The sequence below is a fragment of the Rhinolophus hipposideros genome (assembly GCF_964194185.1).
Source record: "Rhinolophus hipposideros genome assembly, chromosome: 10".
In the NCBI taxonomy this organism is placed as follows: Eukaryota; Metazoa; Chordata; class Mammalia; order Chiroptera; family Rhinolophidae; genus Rhinolophus; species Rhinolophus hipposideros.
In genome coordinates, this window is record NC_138056.1 from 74,880,430 (window position 1) to 74,907,080 (window position 26,651).

A 26,651-nucleotide genomic window follows, 5' to 3' on the forward strand; every position below is an offset into this window, starting at 1 on the left:
ATTGAGGATAGACCTAAAGCCAGGCCTCCAAGTGGGAAGGACATCGAAGCATCATAGCAAAGGTTAGGACTCCAGACATTATGCTTTACAACTAATAAGAAATGACCCATGAACTTCCTTCCTAGAACACAAAGAAAGTGTAACAGGAGAGATATGTGGCCTAATAATTTTACCGTATGATGGATTATCTGAGATACGAGGGTGGGGGAGGAGACAAAATCCAATATTCTGATCATAAAAAGAAAATCAAAGAAGTCTATGATGTTTTTCTGCTTCCCCCAAACTACGATATAGATAATGGCCTCTTATTGTCTTATTGTCCCTACTCAACACAAAAAAGCAATAGATAAGAAAACAGCTAGAAAGACAAAGCAGCCATCTGTGTCCGGCACACGTATTGTCTGAGACTCAAACAGAAGGTACCCAAAAGCTTCCATCCTGTGACAACAAGAAGCCATCTTCACTTCCAGTCTCATTAACAGTAGTTGGCGAACTTCACTGTAGTTGGCCAGCAATTACCAAACCCCACGGACTAAAGGTTACGCTTATGAAAGGTCATGGGATCCAAACAGCGAGCCATAAAACTGTCCCAGCAGAGCCAGAGAAATGATCCCTGAGGAGTGGGAGGAAGCAGTTCCCAGCAGCTGGCCCTGCAAGCTCACACAGTCCTGCGGAGGCTCCCACACAGCCCTGCTCTGGATATCCGTACCAGATGGCGCAGAGATCAGGCAGGAGGCAGGGAGTCGAGGTGTGTGTGTGTGCACGCGCGTGCACGCGCGTGCCATGAAACACAGTTGTCATCATACAAAGTATACAGTCATCTTAATTGTACAGAGATGAAGAAGTTGAGGCTCAAATTGGTTAAGTAAGTACCCCAAGATCACACAGTTAATAAATGAATAAGTAACTGCAAGTCAGGATTGACTTCAAAAAGTGTCCTCTTTCCAACAGATGCTTTGAGGGTCCCTCTCCCCTTTAAGTCTGTTTCTACATTCTTTTTTAATACACACAACACTTCGTTTTGCCAAAAACAGAAAGTCCACAGATAATTTAAAAACAAACTCATGTCTGCTTTATAACACATATCCATAAACTACAGAATTAATGGCAACAATAGGTCTGCCTTTAAAGACACATCCATAAGTCGCCATGTTATTTTATTTACTAAATATGAGAAAATTATGTATCAATGTCAGAAAATAAATGCTATGGATATGTCTTTAACTATTACTGCTCTAAGACAGTGGTTTTCAACTTAGCTGGTATATTAAAATCACCTGAGGAGCTTATATAAAAAATACCAATGCCTGAGTGCCTCTCCCACATGTTTCAATTCAACTAGTCTTGGGGGGACCCAATTGCTTGTAATGTGTTATCAGGGTTGAAAACTTTTCATTTAGATATAAATATGATGGTCAAAACCAATACTCTATAAACCACACCTAATTAAGTCAGCATTAATGAGGGGAATTTATACAAATATCAAGAGAAGTAAGCTTCTGACAGGTGTTCACACATAACTGCTAAATTCAACACATTTCCATTTATTAACTGTCACTAATGGCTTATAATCAAATATGAATTTGTTAGATAAACAAAGGACTATATTGCTTGAAGCATAAATATAGGATTTTTAAAAGATTTCCAAGTAATTCACTCCAGTGCACTTGTGTCAGCATTCAATTTTGTGCTGACATGTACATAACAATACAACAGCTAGTGTGCTTGCTGCATTTTTCTATGCAAGGCAGTGCTTTATGCCCATGACATATATTAACTCCTTTGATCTTCTCATCAACATTATGTAATTTCTCATTGCATTTACAGATGAACTGAGACACAGTTTAAGTTCCCTATGTCATATAGGTAAAAATGAACAAAGCTAGAGTTGAAACTCAGGTAATCTGCTCCAGCATCGAAATACATAATTTCCAACCTATACTGCACATAATATTTAACACTTTATATTTGTTTGAGCACTTAACAATTCATATTTTTAAGGCATATTAATTATCCCAATTGATCCTTATACCAATCCAATGAAATTGTAAAACGGCGTTATTATCACCACTTAACAGAAAAATGATGAAAGTTAGACAAGAAGTCCTCTTTTACAAAAAGAGGATCTCTTTCCCTAGGAAACTGTCTTTAATAAGAAAGCATTCTTTTAATGTTACCATAAAAGTAGAGAATCGCATGGATTCAAATTAATTGTTTTCTTTTTGAGAAAAAACATAAACGTTCTTTAAACCAAACCTGTAAAACAAAAAATACATAGACAAAATCATATTGCGATAGGCAAAATCGTGGATTAAGTCTTGTCATGGATGTACTTCCATCCCCCGTTCCATAGCTTTCTCTCATCATATGGCTCACCTCTTTCCTACCATCTGAGCAGCTAGTATCTTGATGCTGTCTGTGTTCCAATAGGCCAAATCCCCACCATTACATTGAAACTCCCAGAACAAGTCTCCAAAACTCATCATTATATATTTTCTTTCCTTCTCAACAAATTTCACATCCCCTTAGTACTCTGATCTCAGATGGGGCTCATGAAAAATCGTATCTGCATTTCCTCAAAAACTTGATCCTCGATCCTTACTAAGGTAAATGATACATGAATGAGCTTATCTACATTATATAAGATGGTCGGGACCACCAGTGGTGGAAATTGAAAAATAGACTCATGAGCGATAAACTGAGGGGCAAGGAACCCTTCTCATCATCCTCCAAAACACAATACAGAGAGCTCCTCTTTCTCCAAAACATAAAAGCAATTTTCTTATTAGGACATAAATGCCAAAGTCCATGATATAAAGTGACCAAAATTATAATGTTAGACACCTTATCTTTATAGTTAGGCCCTTAGACACCGATGGATCACATTACATGATTGGTATTATTAATAAAACTAGTAAAAATAATGTCACTTCAAACAACCAGATTAATTCCTTCTGAAAGAGATGTAATAGTAATCATCAATCTTGCTATATATCCAGACATAATATTCATTTTCCCAGCCTCTAACTAAACTTACTACATATAACCCCCCCACACAAAATAACAGACTGCAAATTAAATATAGAACTTTGAGTCAGGACCTCTGTATTTCAAACCCAGCTGTGCTACTGACCTTTTTATAAAATTAGCCCAAATCTCTTCACCTGGGAGTAAGAAACCTTGGGAAAAAAATGCCTCCCTTTTCCCATCTGAAAAACACTTACAAGAAGTTTGTAGTTCTCAGGGTTATTTTGAAGTAAAGCATTGCAAAATTAAGCACTTGTAAGTAGAGGGTAAGAACATACTGATGAATAAACCACCTTTCAGGAAACTTGGAAGACCATTTCAAGTGGTTAACACCAGTACTTTGCTAAACAAAACCGGTAGTCCAGACAATTAGTTACAGAAGGCCAAAATAGTAAGCGTGCTAAAAGGAAAAAAAATAGAAGCTAGCTGTGCATTATAGTACAGAGTTCTTCTACCCATACTGGTTGAACATATGCACAACTTCATCCAGTCTCCACTTTGTTCTCCTTGTAAACAGTGGTATACATCTGAGTGACTGCAGGAGAACTCGGGCTGACATTACGCTAATTGACCCATAAGGGAGTCAAACTGATAACCTGGGTCTTATTAGAAATATATTCTAATTAGCAAAGCACAGTGGTTATCACCATTGTAATTATTGATTGTAACTAAATATGCTTAAATATAATCAATATGGTAATTAAGTCTTTCTTCACAAAGTATGCTTCTTTCCAACTATTTTCCTCTACTTTTATTTTAATGCCTTTCCAACAGTAGCCATTGAATTTGATTTGATACAAGACCTAATACCATCAATACTAACTTAAGCTGCAAACATACATTCCTTGAACTGATATAGATTCAAAGGGTTATTTATTTATTAGTCCCTCTGTTACTTTCAGACAAGGGAACATGTAAATCACCCAAGAATTTCTGGTTTTCAGTGAACTCCAGAAAATACCACCTTCAGTTTACATAATACTGCATAGTTTACAAATCACTTTCTTTCTCTTCATCTCATTAGATATTCACAACCACCTCAGGAGTCTCAAATACAATTGCCCACACTTTACAGATGAAAAACCTGAGATTCAGAAAGGTCAAAGTGCTTTCCCTCAGTTGGAAGAGCCACCTACAAGACGACGACTTAGGTCTCCTGTGCTTTTTCTCCCACAAGCTGCCGCTCCCATGGGTAACATTTCACTTTGGAGAGTATTAGGATACTCTTCCATGTCTCTAACCGAAATCCCTATTTGCTTTTATTTTTCTCTTTAATAAATATAAAAACAATGTTGTAAAATTGTTTTCCCAAATTTGTAAATTTTGCTATTGTCATTTAAATTTCTCTGGTATGATCATTAACTTCTTAATAGAAAAACTTTAGGAGAAACATGCTTCACTGGTCACCATCTTGGCGAACTTAGCTGTGTGAACAAAACTACTATGAGACAAGATGGTGCTGCTTGTGGACACCATCTCAGGAAAACCAATCATGCTAAACTGCAGACACTTGGAGGGCCATAGCTCCAGTCCTGAACCCTTTCACCGAACAGAATCTCACAGATGGCACGGGCTCAGTCTACAAAGTGAAATAAGGCTAAACTTTCTGGATTAAATACTGTAACAGCAGTCAACAATGTTAAGTGCCAAATGTCAAACACTGAACCCAACATTATATGAAGCAACTCCTTTAATCCTCACAAAAATCCTAAAAATGTAAAAAGTAAACCTAGAGAAGTTAAAAAAAACTTGCCCGAAGTCGCTTCAGTAGTGTCTAAGTCTATGTAAGCTTGTCATCTACATGGTCTGCCTATTAAGTTTGCAAACTTGTTGCAATGATGTTGCCAACCTTTTTTGATATCAGAGGGATAATTCATTATGAATTTGTACCAACTGGACAAACAATTAACCAAGTTTACTATTTGGAAGTGCTGAAAAGGCTGCATGAAAAAGTTAGACGACCTGAACTTTTCGCCAACAATTCATGGCCCTTGCATTACGACAATGCACCAGCTCACACGGCACTGTCTGTGAGGGAGTTTATAGCCAGTAAACAAATAACTGTATTGGAACACCCTCCCTACTCACCTAATCTGGCCCCCAATGACTTCTTTCTTTACCCCAAGATCAAGGAAATATTGAAAAGAAGACATTTTGATGACATTCCGGACATCAAGGGTAATACAACGAAGCTCTGATGGCCATTCCAGAAAAAGAGTTCCAAAATTGCTTTGGAGGGTAGACTAGGTGCTGGCATTGGTGCATAGCTTCCCAAAGGGAGTGCTTCGAAGGTGACCATAGTGATATTCAGCAACGACGTATGTAGCACTTTTTCTAGGATGAGTTTGCGAACTTAATTGTCCGAACGCATATGTTTGAGGCCTCCAACAGCCAAGTTTCTCATCCGCTCCTCCAAACTGAAATACACCGTTCTGTCTTCAGCAAGGCAGAAAAGGTTACAGTTGAAAGGAAGTAAGTCTGAGTTAGATTGTGTGATTTGGGATACAGGTTTTTATTTTTCTGAACCTCAATTTCCTTTTTTATAAAATAGAAATATTCCCAACATAACTATTTCTCAGGGTTATTGCAAAGTCAAAATGAAATAAAACTATAAAGTATTATACAAATATGTGCCATAAGATGATTCTATGGAAAAAAAAAAAAAAAAAAAAAAAACCTCTTGATGAGGAAGTAGTCAAAGATTGTTAAATTGAACTAAACTGACCATGTCTAACATCCAGGGCTGCTGCCAGGCATGCCTCACAGTCCAAAGATGCCAATTAGATGCTGCAAAGCTAATTAGTGCCATTTCAACTCCAGAGGACCATACTGGAGAGAAACAGCCCTCATGTCAGGAAATAATTTCTAGCCTTTTAAGAGAGCTTCGCACCCTCCACTTGAGCATTTCCAAAGAATTCCCTATCATCTCCAGTACTTGGGAGCTACAGTGAGGTGTTTCCCAGTCAGTAAGAGCCCAGAAATAAGGGAATATTTCTGCTTGATAGTGAAATTAAAAATTAACACACCAAACAGGGAACTGTTCTATCAACCCCAAATACACTGGCTTAAACAATAATTTGTAAATGGATGACAAAAAATTACCTCCAATCACCAGCCAGGGTACAGTTCCAAGCAGACTGGGCCACTGAGCAATAAAAGCAACGAATGTAAATGAGATGAAACGAGGGAGAGTGTGGGGAAAGCCAGTGAAGTTAGAGAGGGCATCCAGAGGAAAGAGAAGGGAGGGGAACAGTTTAGGAAACATGGAACCTAATACTGTTCAGGGGCATACTGGTCCTCTGTCATATTGAAAAAGATTCTTCCTAAAGTAAGGAAAATTCTTCAACCATCTTCACTAAAATGGGAAACTTATAAATGGATGTGGAGCCTCAGGTCTCATTGGCAAGGCCTTCTGTGCAAACAGACAGCTCCTTCAACTGGACTGGAGTGTTTGGCATGAAATTCATTTTGCTTGGACCCTAAATGGATTAAAGTAAACTTTTGACTATGATTTGACCCCTCATGTCGACTACAGAGGTAAGAAATGTACTGACCATGCAAACTCTGAGTAAGAAGCCTCATTTCAGTCATTGCTCACGTCAATAAGTAAACTGTAATTCAGATGCCAACCAAGTGCCATGGACATTTTGTTTAGCCAGTGGCTGCGAGTCTGATTATTTCAGGACACTGACAAGTCCTTGGAGTTTAAAAGTCTCAGATGCTGAGATATGCAGAAACCATCAACACACTATCCAGGACGGGTCCCACCCAGCTCTACTGCTTCAACCTCTCTTGGAAGATACAACTCAATGAGGGTCTAAATATAATCAGACCAAGTGTTGATTATAATCAGGTGATCCAAATGGATACGCAATGTGCTTACTAGGCAAATGTTGGGCTGATAATGACCACCACATGAATAGTGTTTATAATGCACCACATTCCTAAGCTAGAGTACAGATAATCAAACTCCTTTCTGGAAAAGAAACATACAGGTGGAAGAACACATACTATGTGACATGAAAAGTCTTACTGTTTTTCACTTAACTCTACCTGACCACATTTTTTAACCTAGGCATCACTTCATTGTAATAATTATATGTTACTATTATGTTACTTCCTCATTTCTTCTATTGTTATTATACCAAGATATGTATACCAGTGGGTATGCACAATTATATACAATCTAGGAAGAGAAACACAGACTCTTATGCATGTAATTATTTCTATGAAACCATGACTTCCTTCATATTCAGAAATCAAACTACATACAAGTAATGTCATTGCTCTTAACAGACTCTGCAGCATAAGCTAAGCTGTTGGCAGTAATGATAGCTTTTGTCATTCTGTTCATAGCTGCCTCCACCCATGGGAGCCTGGAGCATACAAACATGACAGTAGACCGGCAAAGTAGGTCAGCCTAGAGGCAGATTCCTGATGAAGAAAGAGTCCTTTGTCATCTCTGTGTTGTGTGGACTTACAACACAGTCAGGAGCAAAACAATTGGTGAGAGGTGGTAAGATTCAAGAAAACCAACAGGAAATTCCTTCAAGTGTGTTCTTTATTTCAGTTATTGTATTCTTTAGTTCTAACTGGTTGTTCTTTATGATTTCTCTATCCTTTTTTTTTTTTTAAGATTTTATTGAGGAAGGGAAACAGGACTTTATTGGGGAGCAGTGTGTACTTCCAGGACTTTTTTCCTAGTCAAGTTGTTGTCCTTTCAGTCTTAGTTGTGGAGGGCGCAGCTCAGCTCCAGGTCCAGTTGCCGCCCTTGCGGGACATGAACCGGCAACCTTGTGGTTGAGAGCCCACTGGCCCATGTGGGAATCGAACCAGCAGCCTTCGGAGTTAGGAGCATGGAGCTCTAACCGCCTGAGCCACCGGGCCAGCCCTCTCTATCCTTCTTTATGTCATCACTAATCTCCTCAAACATTCTTATCATCAGTGTTCTCTGCACTGTACACCGGAAGATGAAGCTGAATAATAATGAATGTCAACTATAATTATATATATATATATATATATATATACATATATATATATATATAATTTGTACATATATAAAATTATATACATAACCATAAGAAGTGGAGTACAGCATAAGGAATAGAGACAGTGGAAATGTAATGGCTGTGTGCGATGTCAGAGGGGTAGTAGATTAGGAGAGGGGGTTATCATTTTGTGAGGGTTATCAAATGTCTAACTCTTACATTGTTTTGTACACCTGAAACTAATAATAAAAAAAAAGAAAAACCAACAGGAAATTGCTACCAGCCACCCCTCAGCAAGTAACAAAGTAGGAAACACACAGGAAGTGAAATAAGGAGTCTACACTGGACAGCACCGTGCACGGTAACCGTTCATGGACGTGTTGAGAGACACGTCGTGGTGGAAGAGTTTAGGGCCTGAAACAGGAGAATCAAGCACTAAAGTGTAGGTGGTTAGCAGCTTCTTGACTTTGGGCAAGTTACTGTTCCTCTCAACTTTTGTTTCCTAATCTTTAATTTGGGCCTGAAATTAATCCTTGCCCTGCCTACCTCATACATGTCCTGGGTGAATCAGGGTGGTGTAACGTATATTAAAGCATGTTTTATAAACTCTACACAGATGCCATTCATTACTTGTGGCTTTTCTATTTGGAAAGTATAGGTCAACACATCATCCCCTCACAGTCCTAAAGTGGGGAGAACAAAGGAGGAAAAAAATGATGTCACTAATGCTTTATGTTCTCAGTATTAAAAACAGTATCGTTGTTGAAAGCCCTGGTTTTTCAAAATTCTCTTCCAACTTGCTTACACTAAAAACTATTCAAAATAAGCCATCCTTCACAAAAATGGCCATCATAACATGAATTGTTGTGTTCACTTTAGAAGACATCAAAACTTGTTCATATTAGACCGAAAATTTTAACTCTGTAGTACATCTTAGCCGTTTGTCTCGTTATCTAATGAAAATTAGTAACTGGGAAAAGGGACAATAAAAAGGATATAAGTAAGAAAGGGATATTGGGAACAGCTACCTATAGAAGAGGGGAAATGTTTCTGGCAGTGTATTGTTTTTTTTCAAATTCTAGAACACAACACGAGTTGTAAATATCTTGTTCTGCCATTCAGTTTTACACATATCACTCAAGACTGACCCACATTCACACCAAACAACAGGAATTTTAATAACATGATGCTTAGGAACAGGGTACTGATTGGGTATATTCTCCATTTTCCATTTTTTAAAACTAGTTTAATTTTCTTGCATGCATAAGGGCCTTTAACTGGAAATTCCAAGGGAAACCTAGTGCAGGGACATCCATAATTGGAATAACGCATATTAATCCATAAATTATACATATAAGTAGCAAAATCTCTGGAATCGCTAAGTATTATAAAATATAAGGACAGTATCAGCCCCATTTAGTCCTACGAGCCTATTTAACAGGAACCCTGAGGGAGTAGTAATGGTTCTTTAAAATAACAGAAAATATTTTATGATAAAAAATTAATATAGTGCCACCTAATCAAAGATGCTGCGTATTATTATTGTTTTTACCTCCCAATATATCTGTGTTAGTCCTAAAACCAAGAACATTAAATAATTTCCTATAGCTACAGAGATCTCTAGCTGGCTGCCTGAGGAGCACCCAGCCATAACCACTTCTATATAGCCATCAATACAGGTCAGAGCCTTACGGGGTAGACATCAGCTTTGATTTTACAAGTATCATGTGAGCTACCTCCATCCCATCCATCACCTAATCCTCTCTGGAAAAAACTTACTTTCACTCCAGTAAAGTTGCTTAAAATCAAGGACGCACTTTTCAATTAATTATTTAACAAGATAAGGTCTTTAAAATGTACACAGTACAATCTGTCTGGTGAGAGAGACTCATTGATTTTGTGGCATAAGGTTTTGATATAGGAATCAAGAGAGACAGATATATGAATACCTATACATATACAGAGGGTGCCAAAAACATGTATACGGGGCGGCCAGTTTGCTCAATGGTTAGAGCACATTGTTCATAACACCATTGTCGGTTTGATTCGCACATGGGCCAGTGAAGTGCGCCTCCCACAACTAGATTAAAAAAAAAAAATGACTTAACATGGAGTTGATAGGTCCTGGAAAGACACACTGTTCCCCAACCCCCAATAAAATAAATAAAAATAAAAATACTTTAAAAAAAATTTTTAAATGCATACACGTTTTAAGAAAGGAAAAGTATATTAAAATTGTAATACTCAATATATACTGATAACAAAAGATGCATACAAATCATGTTTGACTTCTGCAATTACAAGAGGTGCTCAAAGTGGTTACCATCAGCATCCAGACACTTCTGATTACAGCCACTTGTATACAGTTTTTAGCACCCCCAGTGTGTGTGTGTGTGTGTGTGTGTGTGTGTGTGTGTGTGTGTGTGTGTAAATGGAGAGAGACAGACAGAGAGAGAGAAATTGAGAATAGGGACTACCAAAAGTAAATGCCCCTACTTCACAATTTTTTGTCAACCTAAACCCATAATATATCAGAGTTTAAACTAGTATAAAATGCCAAGGCAAAAACTTTGATTTGTTTTACTTTGATATGGCTTTGCTTTGTGGATCTATTAGTTACTGTGGAAGAGCAAAATAATAAACTTTGTTATTTTAGGTTTTTTAAGATGTTTCTAGGCAGGTTTGATTTACAAATCAAAAAATAGTTGAATGCCTTATCTAATGAGCAAAATTGTTGGTCGAATCTTATTTTTAGATTCCTATTTGTAGACTCATATGTTATAGTTTAATAATGGTAACACATTTACTGGCCTGTATTTGAAAGTGACTTACTCATATGGGGTCTGACAATTAAGTTTGCGAACTTGTTGCAATGATGTTGCTAACTTTTTTGATATCAGAGAGATTATTCATTATGAATTTGTACCAACTGGACAAACAGTTAACCAAGTTTACTATTTGGAAGTGCTGAAAAGGCTGTGTGAAAAAGTTAGACGACCCGAACTTCTCGCCAACAATTAATTCATGGCTCTTGCATGACGACAATGCACCAGCTCACACGGCACTGTCCGTGAGGGAGTTTTTAGCCAGTAAACAAATAACTGTATTGGAACACCCTCCCTACTCACCTGATCTGGCCCCCAATGACTTCTTTCTTTACCCCAAGATCAAGGAAATATTGAAAGGAAGACATTTTGATGATATTCAGGACATCGAGGGTAATATGACAGCTCTGATGGCCATTCCAGAAAAAGAGTTCCAAAATTGCTTTGAAGGATGGACTAGGTGCTGGTGTCGGTGCATAGCTTCCCAAGGGGAGTACTTCGAAGGTGACAGTAGTGATACTCAGCAATGAGGAACGTAGAACTTTTTCTAGGATGAGTTTGCGAACTTAATTGTCTGACCTCGCATGTATTCTCTGAAAAATTATTATGTCTCCTGGAGTAAGTTCTAGTAAAATGATTTTTCCAATAACATGTCCAATGGAATTGTTGATTTCTATAATTACAGTAATCATTCGTGCCACTAAGATGATATAGCCCATTGCTATTAGGATGGTGCAAAAGTAACTGTGGTTTAGAAGGTTAAAAATAATTGCAAAACTGCAATTACTTTTGCACCAACCTAATACAATCAAAATAATTGGATAACTATGTTAACCAGGTATTTGAGACCTAGATTTTTCTCAGTAGTCAAGAATGCTAGGCTGATAGTGAAAAATTACACTTACAATTTAATTCAGTATTTGATTTCCTCCATCTTCCCCCACTCCCATCCCAAAAACGCAGATGAAGAAGGAGAGAGCTGCCCAGGAGCGTAAAGAGCCAGCAGGCAGCCTCATATACCGCAGTTCCCAAGTTAGCCCATTGCAAGCTGCGGATAAATCCCATCCATTCTCCATCAGCAGAAAAGTTAGGTTTGTACTTTACAAGTACACTTTTAGAAAAAGAATTTCATTCAGAACAAAAGGAAAGACTGGTTTTCTTTGAAATGTGTTTATAATGGCAGTAAGGTAACACGAGAGAAGAAAAAAAGAAAGATTTTATAGATTACAAATACTGTCAGGTCCACAAAGCATTTATTGATCTTTATATCAGGAGGAAACAATAAATCTTTCTTCTCCAGGATCCACACTAGAAATCCCTTCGTATCTGTCTAAAGCTTCAAATGGAATTACAATAGTCTGTAGCTAAAATTTACTCTTTCCCTCAGTCTTTGTTCTATTACAACATAATCATCGCATCATTATCACTCCTTACAACAAATACCTTTGGAGGCAGATTCCTTTTTAAGGAGATAAAAGACATTTTCATTACTTGTGGCAAATTTTTAAACGACACAAGAGTAATTATTTCTACTCCAGATTTCTATTAAATGACATTTTAAAATCCAGAATTCAATGGCAGAGTCATTTTTCTTCTGCCCTATATAATCAATAAGAGAGAGCTACATATGTACACATATATAGATAAATAATGATGATAGATTTCAAAATGCTGTTAAAATAAACTCAAGTTTATACCTGTAAAATACTATGATAAAAACACAATTTTAAGAATTTCTGCATCCTTTCCTTTTTGAAAAACAAATAAATTTCTTAAGTTAAAAATCAAATATTTGGTGAGACAACATTCAAAAATCAAAGATATCTCTCATACACAAATTAAACCAATCACATGAGGAAAAATGAAATGGAAAGATAGATGCAGAGTGACCCTGCGCTACAAGAATTTGTACAACAGGCATTTACATATTTTTTTCTTTTGTCGAAGTCTACCGAAACTTATTGAATTAGGATTACAGGCTTTTCGCTAGTACAGCAACAGGTTCTCCTTAAATTTGCCATTGAGGAAATGTGGGTTTTTCTTCCAAAAGTTCTTGCTTTGCCTTGGGAAGACTTTATACACGAAAGAGTTTGGAAGAAAGATAAAATCTTTCTTAACTTTCATTCCTGAAATATTTGCAAGAGTCACAAGAAAAAAAAAGGGGGGGGGGATTATAAATTTTTTCCCATATAACTGAGACATCTCAAATTCCTGACACAGAAAAGGCTAACAGCAAATATCTATTTAATGAACTAATGTTGAATTTTTTAAAAATATAGTTAGATCATGTAGAAAAAACTAATTCTTTCCTCCTAACGTAGTATATAATGGAAACTGACTAGTGTAGCAGATTATAAGAGTATTTAAGGAAAATCCAGCACTTTTTTTTTTTTAAATTCTGCAGATAACTATAGCCATTTTCTGCTCCACAGACCTTGTGTTCTGGCTCAGTACACAGTAACGTCAAGCATGCATAGTGAGCAGATAATAAATGTGATGAAGAAATAAAAATAATATAATAATTGTTTATATTTACAGATTCTGTTTTGTTTACGTTACTATTATTGATTTTATTTTTCTGCAGTGCATTTGTATTCATCATCTTATTTGTGTAGTATGGGTTGAATACATACCTTTATATTCACTCTAAATTTATTCACTTAACAAATATTTACTGGTCAACTATTATGTGCCAGGCACTAAACTTGGGATTCACAGTACACAAAGTAGACAAAAACCCTTGCTTAATGAAATTAAGCAAACTTTACCCAGAAAAGGAAAGGGAGAGGGCCAAAATGCTACATTTGATTCTGTATGTCCTACTTGGCTTTATTTTACCTTCCACATCACCTTTCAACAGTGTAAACTATAATCAATACAATGATACAGCAAAGTCCTATTTATTTTGTTTCTAATCCCTAGACAGTCCCTACTATTAGTGACTTTTCCATCATCATCAAGAGCTCTAACACTAAACACAGTCGTATCAGACATGGTGAGGGTAAGAATAGGGGTTATATTACACGCGCAAATCAAAAACAGTTCCCTCCACATGGTGTTCAATTTATAAAGCCTAACTTTAGAAGGATAAGAGAAAATCTGAAGTCTTCAGATTGCTAATACAATCTAAAAGCTACCTACAGTGGAGAACGTACAAGTGAAAAAATGCACACTACACGATTTGACTAGAAAAACTTCTGAAGGATGAATTAGTGACATTTCTAACCTCATGTGACATCCCCTGGCCAGTGCAGCTACCATAGTTAAGATATACCTCGAAAGCTGCAAATAGCACGGCAATTTAAATTCATCAATCACTAGGTATACAAAAGTACTGACCAACCACTGAGTTATAGTGATAAAATCAAGACAAGACTGTAATAAATTAAGTGTAAATAAACCCAAAATCTGACAGCTACCTTTACACTATATTCCTGTTATGCTATATTGCATTCCCCTTAGGTACGGAACCAGAAGCTTCCTCACCCTTGACGAAGGAGTTAAAGAATGCCTCTAGATAACTCTCTTTTCCCAAAACCTATTTATTGCATCCAGCTCCAACTTTTCTGACTACTCTGCTACCTTATAACAGTCTCCACCTCTTAAATAAACATAGACATAGCCTCACAGGCCCTGCCAACTATCTTTCTTTACTTTTATTGCCAAATGTCTTGGATAGAAATTTTTGCCCGTCATATCCTTTGTTTACTCATCAAAACGTCCCTCTTTAAACTTTGTTAAATAGGTTTCTATCTCAGATTCAGGATGACACTGCTTTTCTAAGGCCACCAGCAACCTCATTCATGCTGGGTTTGAAAGAACCATCCTTAGTCACCATTATTTGGCAAGTATCAACCACTTTTGCCCTGTCTCCCACCTGCTCTCCAGCCACTTCCCACCCCCACAAACAAAGAAGCATCCTCACACCTACATTCTTCTGATTCTTTTTGTATATTGCTTCTCAATTCTCTATTGTTCTCATTTTTCTCTTTCTCCCTTTCACTCGGAGAGCTTGCCAATTTTCAATATACTAGCTACTACCTCCGTGAGTTGCTACCCAAATTCCAATCCCAAATTTTCAATAGTCTATTAACTGAGTGATTGCCGACAATGTGACAGGCACAGGGCTGAGGCTGGTGACCCAGTAATTCTAAGCCCACAAGGAGCTCACAGTCCAGAGCTGAGCATTTGCACCTAAATTCAAAATATCCAAATCCAAGGTTATCATTATATTTCTTCCAAATGCCACCTTCCTAGTTTTGCACTTTTATTAACGTCATCACAGTTCTCAAACTCACTATGGCAGGTTGGGTTCCCTGAGAAGACTCTGGAAAGATTAGCATGCAGAAAGCTTATTAGGGAGTGTTCTTGGGATCAACAGCCATGAGGGAGCATAGAGGGAAGCAGAATTGGATAGAGGGACAATTGGACTATGATGCAGGCTCAATGGAGGCCTCAGTTGACCCTGCATGGAGTTGTAACTTCAGAATTGGCTGAATTAGGGCTGGAGGCCAAGCCTTCATACCCCAGGCTGATTAATCACTGGAATGGGCCATGACCTTGAACCAACGCGGCTCTCTTCAGTCCAGGCAATACATATAGGGGACTTACAACCGAGGTGATTAAGTCCTTCATTCCTAAAGTGGCGTCTAGGCCCTCCATCACAATGTCCACTACACTCACAGAGGCTTGAAATATGTAATACAGCGGAAGGAATACAGAGATTGGAGCTAAACAGACCGAGATTGTAATCCTCTATCAGTAATTAGCTGTGCTCATAGTCAAGTTACTCAACCTCTCTGAATCTCTCATAAGATTATTTTAAAAACTCAATGATACATATTATGAAAACACTTAAACGCTGGGTCCATAGTACTTGCCTAACACGTGTTCATTCTCCTTCTCCCACCCTATGCTTTTTCTAGACTATGCTGTTTCTTTTCCAAGTGGTAAGACTTCTCTCAAAATGACATGACTTCATTCAGTCAATAAAGATGTATTAAGAAGCTAATTCTAGCCAGGATTATCCTAGGCACTGCAAAGACCACTGTGAGCAATTCAGACAAGGCCCTCCTGTTGTAGAGCTTAAATGACAGTGAGGGAAGACAGGTAATATGTAAGTAAACAAGTTAATAAACAGGTAACTTTGATGGTGAGTGCTATGATGGAAATACAGTGACGTGAGAGAGAATGGTTGGTGGAAGAGGGTACAGTGAGCAGAAATCTGAAAGCCAAGAAAGGGCCAATCATGTGAAGAACTGGAGTAAGGGGGCATTTCTGTCATGTGAAATAGGACAAGAGTCCTGAGGCAAAATGACACTTGCCTGGAATGTGCGAGGAATATATGGTAGAACTGTGAGTGGAAGTTAGAGTATGATGAGGTGAGACGTCAGAGAGGCAGGCTCATGATACCTTGTACACCATGGTAAGGCATCACTCCTGCATTACTGTTGTGAATATTTAATGGAATACAATGTATAGAGCACTTAGTTCCATGCCTTGGACATGGTAAGGTCTTGATATATCATCACTGTTATTGTTACTACCATCACCATCGTGTTATGAAGCATTTTACTACCTAAACCACTCCACTTACCAGGATGTCCACACATCTATAGCACAGTGATAATTAAGACTCATAATGATGACACTGAGGCACTGAGACACACAGAGAGTGTTTGGGATTATCAAAGACTGATTAACAAAGTGAAAAGTGTTTAACTCTTAAGTGTATTTTATTAAGTTTCATCTACTCACAAGTTGATACTGCACATATGATAGTTTACTTCATCAGAATGTCTGATTCACCGGAACTAATTTTTACCTTTCCAGATAAGAAATTATTGGCTGTGCTGTCTATGAGTAACACAACAGGAAATGTTTCGATAGCCACATATTACTCCAAATTCCAGGCTCTCTAATACTCAAAAAGCAATGTACTATCAAGTCTGAGCCAAGGAAACGTTATTGTGTAACAACTAAGGTCGATAAATAATGCATTGAATGTTGTAACTGAATATCCTTGTATTTTTCAAGGATTAGTTCCAATTTTGAAAACATAACTTAAATACTTATCAAGCAGTTAGAACTGAGTTTCTCAAAGACTAACTAGTTACCAATTAATCGATTCTGGTTTGGTGGGAGGGGAGTGGCCTTACAGACCAATCAGTTTTCTAAGAGAATGAATTAAATAGTGAAAGGATAAGACCAAGATATATATTAAATAAGCTTAGCATCAGATCTTTGTCCAATACAGGAAGGCTACAAATGTGTTTGAATGTTACCATCTGCCCCACTTGATATTCACTCTCATTATTTCCCAAAACATAACCCTCCACTCCCACAGATTGGTCCCAAACAACTTAAGCTCAATCTGACATATAGGCCTTTTAACATACAATGAACACCTTCACCACTTTATAACTCTCCAACTCTGATTTACCCTCTCAGCTTAGGCTACAAATTCTCCAACTTCAGCTTATCTCCAAATTATCTCCAACCTCAGCTTGGGCCCTTATAATACTTCTCTACTCCATAACACTTCTGCCTGCTCCTGGTCAGTTTTCCTCCTTGTTTATTAAATCAACAACTTCTAACTTTCCCACTCTTCCCAAGGACTCTCTCCCTCTAGTACCACTATTATGTCTACAATAATTACTGTAGGATGGATATGTGGATGTAATTGTTTGTAGAGATTTTTATTTAATAGGATATTTGATACACAAATTTCTTATACATTGGCAATAACAATGAATAAAGCAGCGTGATAGAGATATCACCTCTGTGTCTTATAGAGATACACACCTCTTTAAGAGATAGTATATACTTATAAGCGGCAGCACATATACTTCCCCAAATTGTTGCTTTGGCTACAGGCATTTTAAGATAATGATACTAACCAAAGTTAGAAATAATTAACATAAAATCTACAGATTATTGGAAAGCTCCAATAAAATACCCAATATGGGGGAGTTTCAAAAATTGTAAAACATTCTAATAAAACAAAATGTTCCAACTATTTTTATTCTTATTTGTGTCTAAAAAAAGCTACAAACAGAACATTTAAAATAAAATAATCAATTAAAATATGGCAACACAAAAATCATTGCAGCCTCTGAGCATTATCAGATACACCATAAACTGCACAGGATTTATTCAGTCATTTATTCATTCTCCTAACAAACATTTATTGAGTGCCTTTACAAATCAGACTTATTGCTAGACATGGGTATATGTAGATGGCTGTCTTAAGGAGGCAGAATAGACCAAAATCACAATAAGTCCTATTACACACAACACTATAAGTCCTATTATAGAAATGTGAGAAATAACTTAGTATTCTATAGGGAAAAAATGCAGGGACAGAAAACAAGATGAATGTGTGTGTGTGTGTGTGTGTGTGTGTGTGTGTGTGTGTGTTTGTGCGTGCACTAAACTAAGCAGGAAAACCATTCTCCCCCACTATTAAGTTGGAAGGCTCATGAAGGATCATTGCACAAAGGCTCTATGCACAAAGAAGCATAGACATAAAGCAACAGAAACAGAAGCCTGTTTTAGAAGATTTTTATTTCCTCCACTGGGCACAGCAGACTTGTGCATAACAAATATAGTACAGTGAATGGAAAAGGACTCAAGTGGACTTTAAGGATTTGCAATTATGGTAACACCAGGACTTCCACACAGAGAGCCTCCTCTCACAATAGACTGATTCTAGAGTTCTCTGCAAATGAAAATTTCTTCAAATGTTGGATCACCATTTGGAGTGTTCCACTAGACCCCTCCCCAACTTAGCCACTGAATGAGAGAAAGGCTAATTGACTAAGAATGTAGAGATATGCAACCATTATCATATTTTAGTACGGTTTGAGAGATAGTTTCATACATCTGATATTTGAAACTCCTATTGCTTCCTTTCTAAGGAAAAAAAACAAATTTTCTGGCCTCCAGATCTGTTTTTTCTCCCTTCATCTTTTTAAAAAATTTTCATAGGCACGTGAACAAGTCATTGCTCCAAAATGAACCAGTAGATGGAGTATTTGAGAAATGTGTCAATCTCTGAAAAACACAAAAGCTGGTGGTACTGTCAAATTGACCCTCACAATAACCCTTCTCCCTTCTCCTCTATCATCCCCAACATTTTTGAACAGTTTCTTTTTTTTAGAGGAAAGGAGCCACACAGCACACTTATAGCAATGATGTGTGACCTACCAAACAAACTTAGGATAGATACCAAAGCATCCTCAGGAAAAATGAGAAGAGAATCCACAAATATAAAACTACATATGGTGAAACCTCAAATACCTTCTACCACACAACCACCAAGATTATTTGGAACACAAAGGATACCACCAAAGGATATAGCTCCACATCACCACCTTTATTCTATCCCTAGTGAGGCAATAATTGCCTGGTATACTCACCCCAAAGGAGCCACTTCCAGGATCATTCTTTCTAAAAAAATCAGTCTGCAAAGCACACTGAGTCTAGATCAATGATCCTGAAGCTGTGGAATTCAGTCACTGAGGCACATGTTTGGTGTTTCACCACAATCACCTGGAGTTTTGTTTAAAATATAAAGTCCAGACCCCTCCCTAGAGTTGTCAGACCAGACCCTCTGAAGAAGAGGCCCAAGAATCTTCATTCTTACCATTTTCTTCAGGTATTTCTTATGTTCACTGAAGTCTGATAACCACTAACTTAAATGAAGAACTGTTTAATAGTCTCAAATAAAGCCTGTATAGGAAGTGACTTCTCATTGTTATATGTATAAGAATGTTCACTCTTTCTCAATTCCCCAAAACAGCCCCACAAATCTCCAACCTTCAAAGATATTACCAGCTCCTCTACTTCCTAAATCACTCTAGGCGAGTATTTTCAATTTTATGAGGTGCTCTGAGTTTACAGCACATAATTCTAGATCTTCAGATCCTGTCCTGAAGTGATATTTGAGGAGCTAGATTATGTCATTCCATCTCCTAGCAGTGCATTTTTGGCAACAGTAGCCCACTTGCTGACAAACATTTCTCCCTCATTTGAAAGAGAATTGTGCAGAAAATACAAGCAGACTGGAGGAGACTGGAAGAGAGTCATTACATTCATTCAGCTTCTTAAAATATAAACGGGCCACCTATCGAACTACAGAAGGAAGATACTACCCCATCTGCTCTCTCTAAACACAACTTCATTCTCCAGTTTGCTTTAAATGGCAGGTGTAAGTAAAACTCAAACAGGTTTGCATACTTGAATGTATTGCTCACAGACTGGGTACAAAAATCTAAATATGTTGTTTGATAGAGCCAAATGTAGCATGAAAAATACACCAAACATAAGAGAAATAATGTAATTGATGATTAAACAACATCCATTCATTTATTTCAAGCACTTTATTGAACATCTACTGGGTACCAGCTACTGTGCTAAATATTAAATAAATATAAGAATGTTGAAGTTAGAGTCCGAATTTTAAAAGAGGAACTTTAAAGTCTGAGCTACATCACTGGCTCATCTATCAAACAAAAAAATACTTCAGTCACCCTTACAAAGATTCTCTCTGCTTATGCCATTTAATTACTTTTCTTCCTAGATGTGTGTGAAGTTCCAAAAGGGATCATTATAACTTCTTGCTAACTCATGGTGAACAATGTATACATCTAGAAATAAAACACTTACTTTACTATCATATTCAATAAAATATGTATTCTTTTAAATTTTATCTTGAGCTCCATACGATAGAAGCAACAAGACAAAACAAACGTGAATAAAAAGAGCAATGATGACACAGAGGGGGAAAAATACATAATAGCACTCAAGTACACTTCCCACACAGCTCAGAGTCCTTCAAGGTAGATAAATTACATACTAAAAGAGTATACATAGTCACTCATCACCTCTACCTTCTAACTAATAATAATGGATGTCATTTTCCATTGTCAAAATTTAGCTTTAAAATGAAGGCCTAACAATTGAGCTGGTAGCCAAAAGAGAATAGAGCACTATACACAAAACAAACGCCATTCATTACCTGGGTAATTGCTGCATCTCATTGCCTAAAGCTTTGAACACACATACAAATTATTTTGAATGCAATAGGTGGGGAATGCTTGAAATTCTCAGGCAAATGAAATAAGCAGTTTCTCTTTCACCTATTTAATTTTTTTCTAATTTGAAAATAATCTGTGTGAAATACCTACATTCTACCAAGGAGGTATGTCCTTGTATTCTTATAGAATTTATACAAGTGTTTTTCATATTGCCACATAGCATTCTGCAGTTTGATAGAAATGTTTGAATCTGCAATGATCACATACACTTGTGCACATACGCGAGTCATAGCCAGGAGCCAAAAAGAGACAACAGTTTTAATTTTTTTAATGGATCAGCTGAGCAGCACCAACAAAATAAACTTCTTATCACTTTTTTCTTTTTTCAGGTACATGACATTGGTTAACCTATGAACTCTTTCAGTAAGGTTACCAGCAAGTAAATTATTGAGAAAAAATTTTTTAGATCATTAGGAGGCATTCAAATTTGGTTGAAATTAATGGATCTCAGCTCAAAACTATCATTTATTGAGTTCAAGGAGTTTTACAAAGAATATTGCTCCTCTTTCACAACAAATCTACAAGGTCATTATTATTCCTATTTTACCAAATAGGAAACTACAGCTCTGAGCAGGGAAGAGCAGGTTTTCTCAGAGTCTCACATTTAGAAAGGGCCTCAGCAGGGAGTTATTCAAACCCATGACTCAACCTGAATCCTTGTTCTTTCAACTCTGCCATGTCAGTTTCTCCATGATTCCGGATGAGGCAGAGAAAAGTAATAGATGGCCATTAAATTCTGATTTCAGATTATAGCATTTTTCTACAAATGTGAAAACATCAAAGTATCAGAATACATTTTGTATAATTTTCTAATTGTAATGAATCTGTTACTCAGAATTTTGTTCGCCAAATTGAGCCCAGATTTTAAAAACTTCAATTAAGATACATAAATTTATCAAATATCCTACCTCACAAATGTATTTTATGTACTTGTCATTATTTACATACCAGTTACACTCACAGTTTCAAGGCTTTTTTTAATGGCTTACATGTCAGAGTTAATTGTATTTAATGTCAAGAAAGGCTAAACACGTATTTTTTATGTCCTTTCACTTTTTCATAGGCATGTAATTTCCTTTCCCAAAATAATGAAGCCATTTTTGCTTTTTTGCTACTTGAATCCAGGCTTCCCTTCATTTTTTCTTTGCTCAGTTTGCTCAATTTCTTGGACTACCCCTATGTCAGTAGCTTTCTGCCCCTTTTCTGTCATCCTTCCAGTTCTGTCACTTTTCTCCCTGCCATTCTGCTCTCTATAGCTTCTGAAGTCTTCAAAGCCACCTGCAATGTTTGAACACGCAGTAGTTCTCCAAGAGCCCTACAGAAGCCTTGCCCTTGAGTTGGTCTCCTGGAATATCTACACTGACAGGCTGACATTAGCAAGCCCCAAACGTGTCAGAGTGACAGAATTCTAGGCAATTCTCATTTATAAGAATAAAATAGAAATAAATAAATGAGTTACTAAATTCACCCTTGATGTAAAATCCCCAGCTGTTTCTCCATGTGTTCCCAAGTAAATTATTTCCAAACAAATAACGTAATAAGTGATTTATGCATCTTCAGTCAGGTCTTTAGGGTTATTTTTATTGTTATGGCTGTACTCCAGAGATTCACAGTGAACAAACTATTCAAAGTGGATGATAAATAAAACTTACCCTAGACATCCCCAAGATGATTGGAGTTCTATGTTTTCCCTCTAGCCAGTTTCCTTAAAATAAAGACTATAATTAAAGAAGTTCCATGAGATCAAAGACTGGGATTTTTTTTTGGGGGGGGAGGGTGACTAATGTATTGCTTTGCACAGTAGTAGGTTCTCACATATTTTTCTAATAATTGGATGGAATAAATAGTACTTTGATGCCCCTACTTAAGAAAGTAATCTACTTTCCCCACTGTTTTAAAACTCATAATATGTGCTTTTTTTTTTCATATGCCGTCATGATAGTTTATTGAAAACTTGGCAATACATTGCATGTCTCCGGAGAATCCCAGAACTGGGAGGGACCCTAAGTATAATACCTTACAGATGAGAAGGATCCTAAGAGTTAAAATAATTCATAGAGATATAGAAATGTTTAGTTGTCCAAGGCACAACGAATGAGAACCAGGTCTCATGAATTCCGAACTTTTTTTCTATTTCATCAATTCAATTTACTTTTACTTTTATTATTGAAATGGTGTAAAGTGTTATAATCTTTATAGCCAACATCAATGTATAGAAAAGTGACTTTTAAAATATCAAAAACCTGCATTTGAGTATTCCATTGATCCAGTAACTAGTTTAATTACTTGGCAATATCCTACTATTTATTAAATTCATTTCCATTTTCCTACTTGCAAGTTATTCTGAATAAAGAACTAATATCCTGTGACTGAGTTGCATTCCATGATGAGAACACTAAGAGGGGAGATTCCGAAGTATAATTTCTCCTGAAGTACGAGTATACTGTGACGGAAGGCAAGAAAGCTCCGGACACTCAAAACAACTAGAAATTCCTATCTAATGGTGCTCTGGAAATGGCGATTCTCAGAGATTTTTTTTTTTAAGTCATTTGGCTGTAATAAAAGGGAATAGACAGTATGTAATCTGTCTCTGCAAGTGTTTTCAGAGTTGAGAGTCCTGCCAATGTAGGAGAATGAATCTACTAGAACTTTTTGAAGCAATGTTCTAGTTTGCCAAATAAATGGGGGTGGGGACGACAGAAGCAAGTCACTGCTTTGAAATATAACCTGTTTTCTTTGTGTTACTAAGTCTATTGGTGATATGGTTAGCCAATGAGAATTTATTTACACATGCCTTATGATGTTGAAAATCTTTACATTATATTCACCTGTATGTTCTCAGCATTCCAGCTGACAGACTTTTTTCAAAATATAAATGAATTACAGCATGAATAGTACGATATACACATAGCTGTCGCATATATTAGATCACCGTAATTATCTTCAAATTTCTTATGCTGAAAACCATTACCTGAGTACGTGCTTATTATCCAGCAAAAAGCCAGAGTCATTTAAATTTGACTTGTAAAGGTGAAAATCACAAAGTATTTCCTCCCTCTTATTCTGGTAGTAAATACCTGAGTTCTGTTTATCTGCTCCTCATGCAAGTTGTTGAGAATAGTCTTAAGTTAAATTGGCACTATCGGAGGCACTGCCATTACTTTTTAGAAATTTGTAAATTCTCATTGTTAGGCAAAAAAGAAAACTCCAGGATTATGGAAACAATTCCCCCCAAACTAATCACTATCTTTAGTAAAATCATTGAATTCATGTATGAGTCTGTTGTACTAAAGAATTAGTGTGTTGCACCAATGTTGCTTTAGGTACCGACACAAAACTACAGAGGCACAGGATTGCTGGACTCCTTTAATAAAGGCTTATTATGTTCAACCACTTGCAATATCAAGTCGTTCCTAAAATTATGCTCCCTGGGAAATATCTGCAGTAAAGAATAGCAAACAGTAACCAACTCATTCGGAGGTTTGTTTCCTAGGTTATCAGTGGAAGAAAGTGGCAGAAAGGTAAATAGAAGGGAAAATGTACAAGTAAAAGGAAGATGACCAAAAAGTAGTTTCGCTGCTAAAAGAAAAGGTTGTTCTCCATCAATGCAAGGGCCACCAGGATATTGGTAGGACTGCCTGGTACCAGTACCCAGTCCCTCAGGATCCCAGCCCTTTATCAGGTCCCTCCTACCATCAAGTGCAAGAGTACTTTCAAAAGGGAGACTCAAGAGTAGTCAGACTAGATCCATGTTCAGATTCACTTTGGAAACTTCAAAGAAGTAGAAGTCTCAAGGGAGGGAGGTAAAAGCGCTGTCAGGAGTTGAAGTCCTTGTATCCAAAGTCAGGGTGAGAATGAAATATCAGAGTGTTTATTTGCTGACATGGGCTAGCATGCAAGGATTACAGATGGAGGTATGACACTCCATGTCCTTCCAATTCTGTGTACAGTGGTGTGGATTCCTTGGAAACGGAGGTCGTACAGATAAAGACCGGAACAGAGGTCTGGCGTTCCGGCAAATGGTACAAGTCAAGGGTAGCTGAAATGCCTGAGCAGGAATGAGCAGAAGTGCTCTGGAAGGGGTACACCTGGAACTGCTGATATAGACATCCTGGAATGAGCACAAGTGTAGAGGGCTAGGAAGGCATTTATTCATTCAACAGATATTCAGGAAGGTCCTAATATAAGGAAGGCACGGAAAAAATGAGGGGGAGAAGCACTTTAAAATTCAGGGAAAGGAGAGTAAAGATCTGAGCTATGGGTGCAAGAAATACCGGAGAGGTTTAGAAAACTAGACACCAGGGTTGCCCAAAGAAGGTTGAGCCAGTACATGCGTAGTGAATAAGAAAAAAGGGCTGTGGGATGGAGAGAATGCAAGGGATTAGACACTTCTTCATCAGAAGTCTCCAGTTCCTGAAGACTGGAGAAAGGGACGCAACACAGAATGCAGATGGCCTGTGGAATTCAAAGATGTCAGAGGAGGTCACACTAAGCCCAAGAGAGTGTGGGAAAAAAAGAGAGGAAGAGTTTCCTGGAAGGGGTAGGGGCCCCTTTGGGAAAACAGAGATGAAAGACATGGAAATGGGAACTAAGGAACACAGGGCCTGGGAAAGTTTGGGGGAAAGAAAACAGGTGGGTGTGAAAAGCACGGGGGCCTTCAGGGTGAAGTGGGGTGCAAGGCCTGAGATGGGCGGGCAGGCCCCCGAATCAGGAGAGCCCCGAGGTGCTGCGTCTTCCTCCTTCCGCGCGCTCTCACGCCCCGGTCCTCCAGAGCCCAGGGGTCGGGGTCTCGCCCCGGGGCTCGCGGAACCGCAGACCCGCGGGGCGAGGCCCGGCCGCCCCCCAGCGGTCGGGCTGTGCGCGCACGCCCGGCTTGCCCGGCGCCAACTTTCCCAGTCCCCGCGCTCTCTCCCGACGCGCTGGCCCTCCTTCCGCCCCTACTCACCGAGGGCGCCGTCAGGCGGCTGATGCTCTCGCCCAGCGAGTCCAGGTTGACCCGCCTCCGGCGCTGCGCCCTCCTGGCCCCGGCAGTGGCGGCGGCGGCGGCGGCGGCCGAGGCAGCCGGGGCCGGGGCGGCTGCGGCCGCAGCGCTGGGCTCGGGCGGCCCGGGCGGGCTCCGGCTGCCGTTCCAGCAGAGCCTGGACAGGGGGCACTCCCCCTCCTCCTCGGGGCTGGTCTCCAGGTAGTCGGAGCCCAGGGAGCTGAAGGACTCGGACGAAATCTTCCTTCGAGACATGCTGCTGACGGCGCTGCGGCAGCCGAGGCGGCAGCAGCGGGGACGCGAGCAGCAGCGGCGGCGACGGTGGCGGGACCCGCGAACGGCGGCGTTAGGCGCGTCGGGGCCGCGGGGCGCTGCGGTCGCGCTCGGCCGAGAGGGCGCCCCCGGAGCCGCGGAGCCCCCGGAGCCGGCTGCTCATGGCGGGAACTTGGGCGCCGCCGCACCTTGGGGCCCGGACGCGGCGGCGGCGCCGGGCTGGGCTGGGGGCGGGTGCGGCTTCTGCTGCTGCTCGCGCGGCGCCGCCTCAGCGCCCGCCTCGGCGCATCGCCGTGCGCCGCGCTCCCGCTCGCGGGGAGGCTCCGAGAGTGTGACCGCGGGCGGCGGGGCTGGGAGGGCTGCGGCCGGAGCGATCGGGCAGGCAGACGCTTCTGCCGCCTGCGCGCCTCTCGCGCCCCCCTTCCCCTCTCTCCTCCCACCTCTCTCCGCTAGC

At 38.9% G+C, this 26,651-nt stretch overlaps 1 protein-coding gene across 1 annotated transcript in view; it reads right to left on the reverse strand.

Annotated features, from left to right (window-relative positions):
* Nucleotides 1-26,307, reverse strand: part of GUCY1A2 (guanylate cyclase 1 soluble subunit alpha 2) — a 284,653-nt gene extending 258,346 nt beyond the window's left edge. The window contains exon 1 of the mRNA XM_081065007.1: nucleotides 25,889-26,307. Coding sequence (XP_080921133.1) covers nucleotides 25,889-26,179 — 291 coding nt within the window. The 5' untranslated portion in view covers nucleotides 26,180-26,307. The remainder of the gene's footprint in view (nucleotides 1-25,888) is intronic.
* Nucleotides 26,308-26,651: the final 344 nt, after the last annotated feature.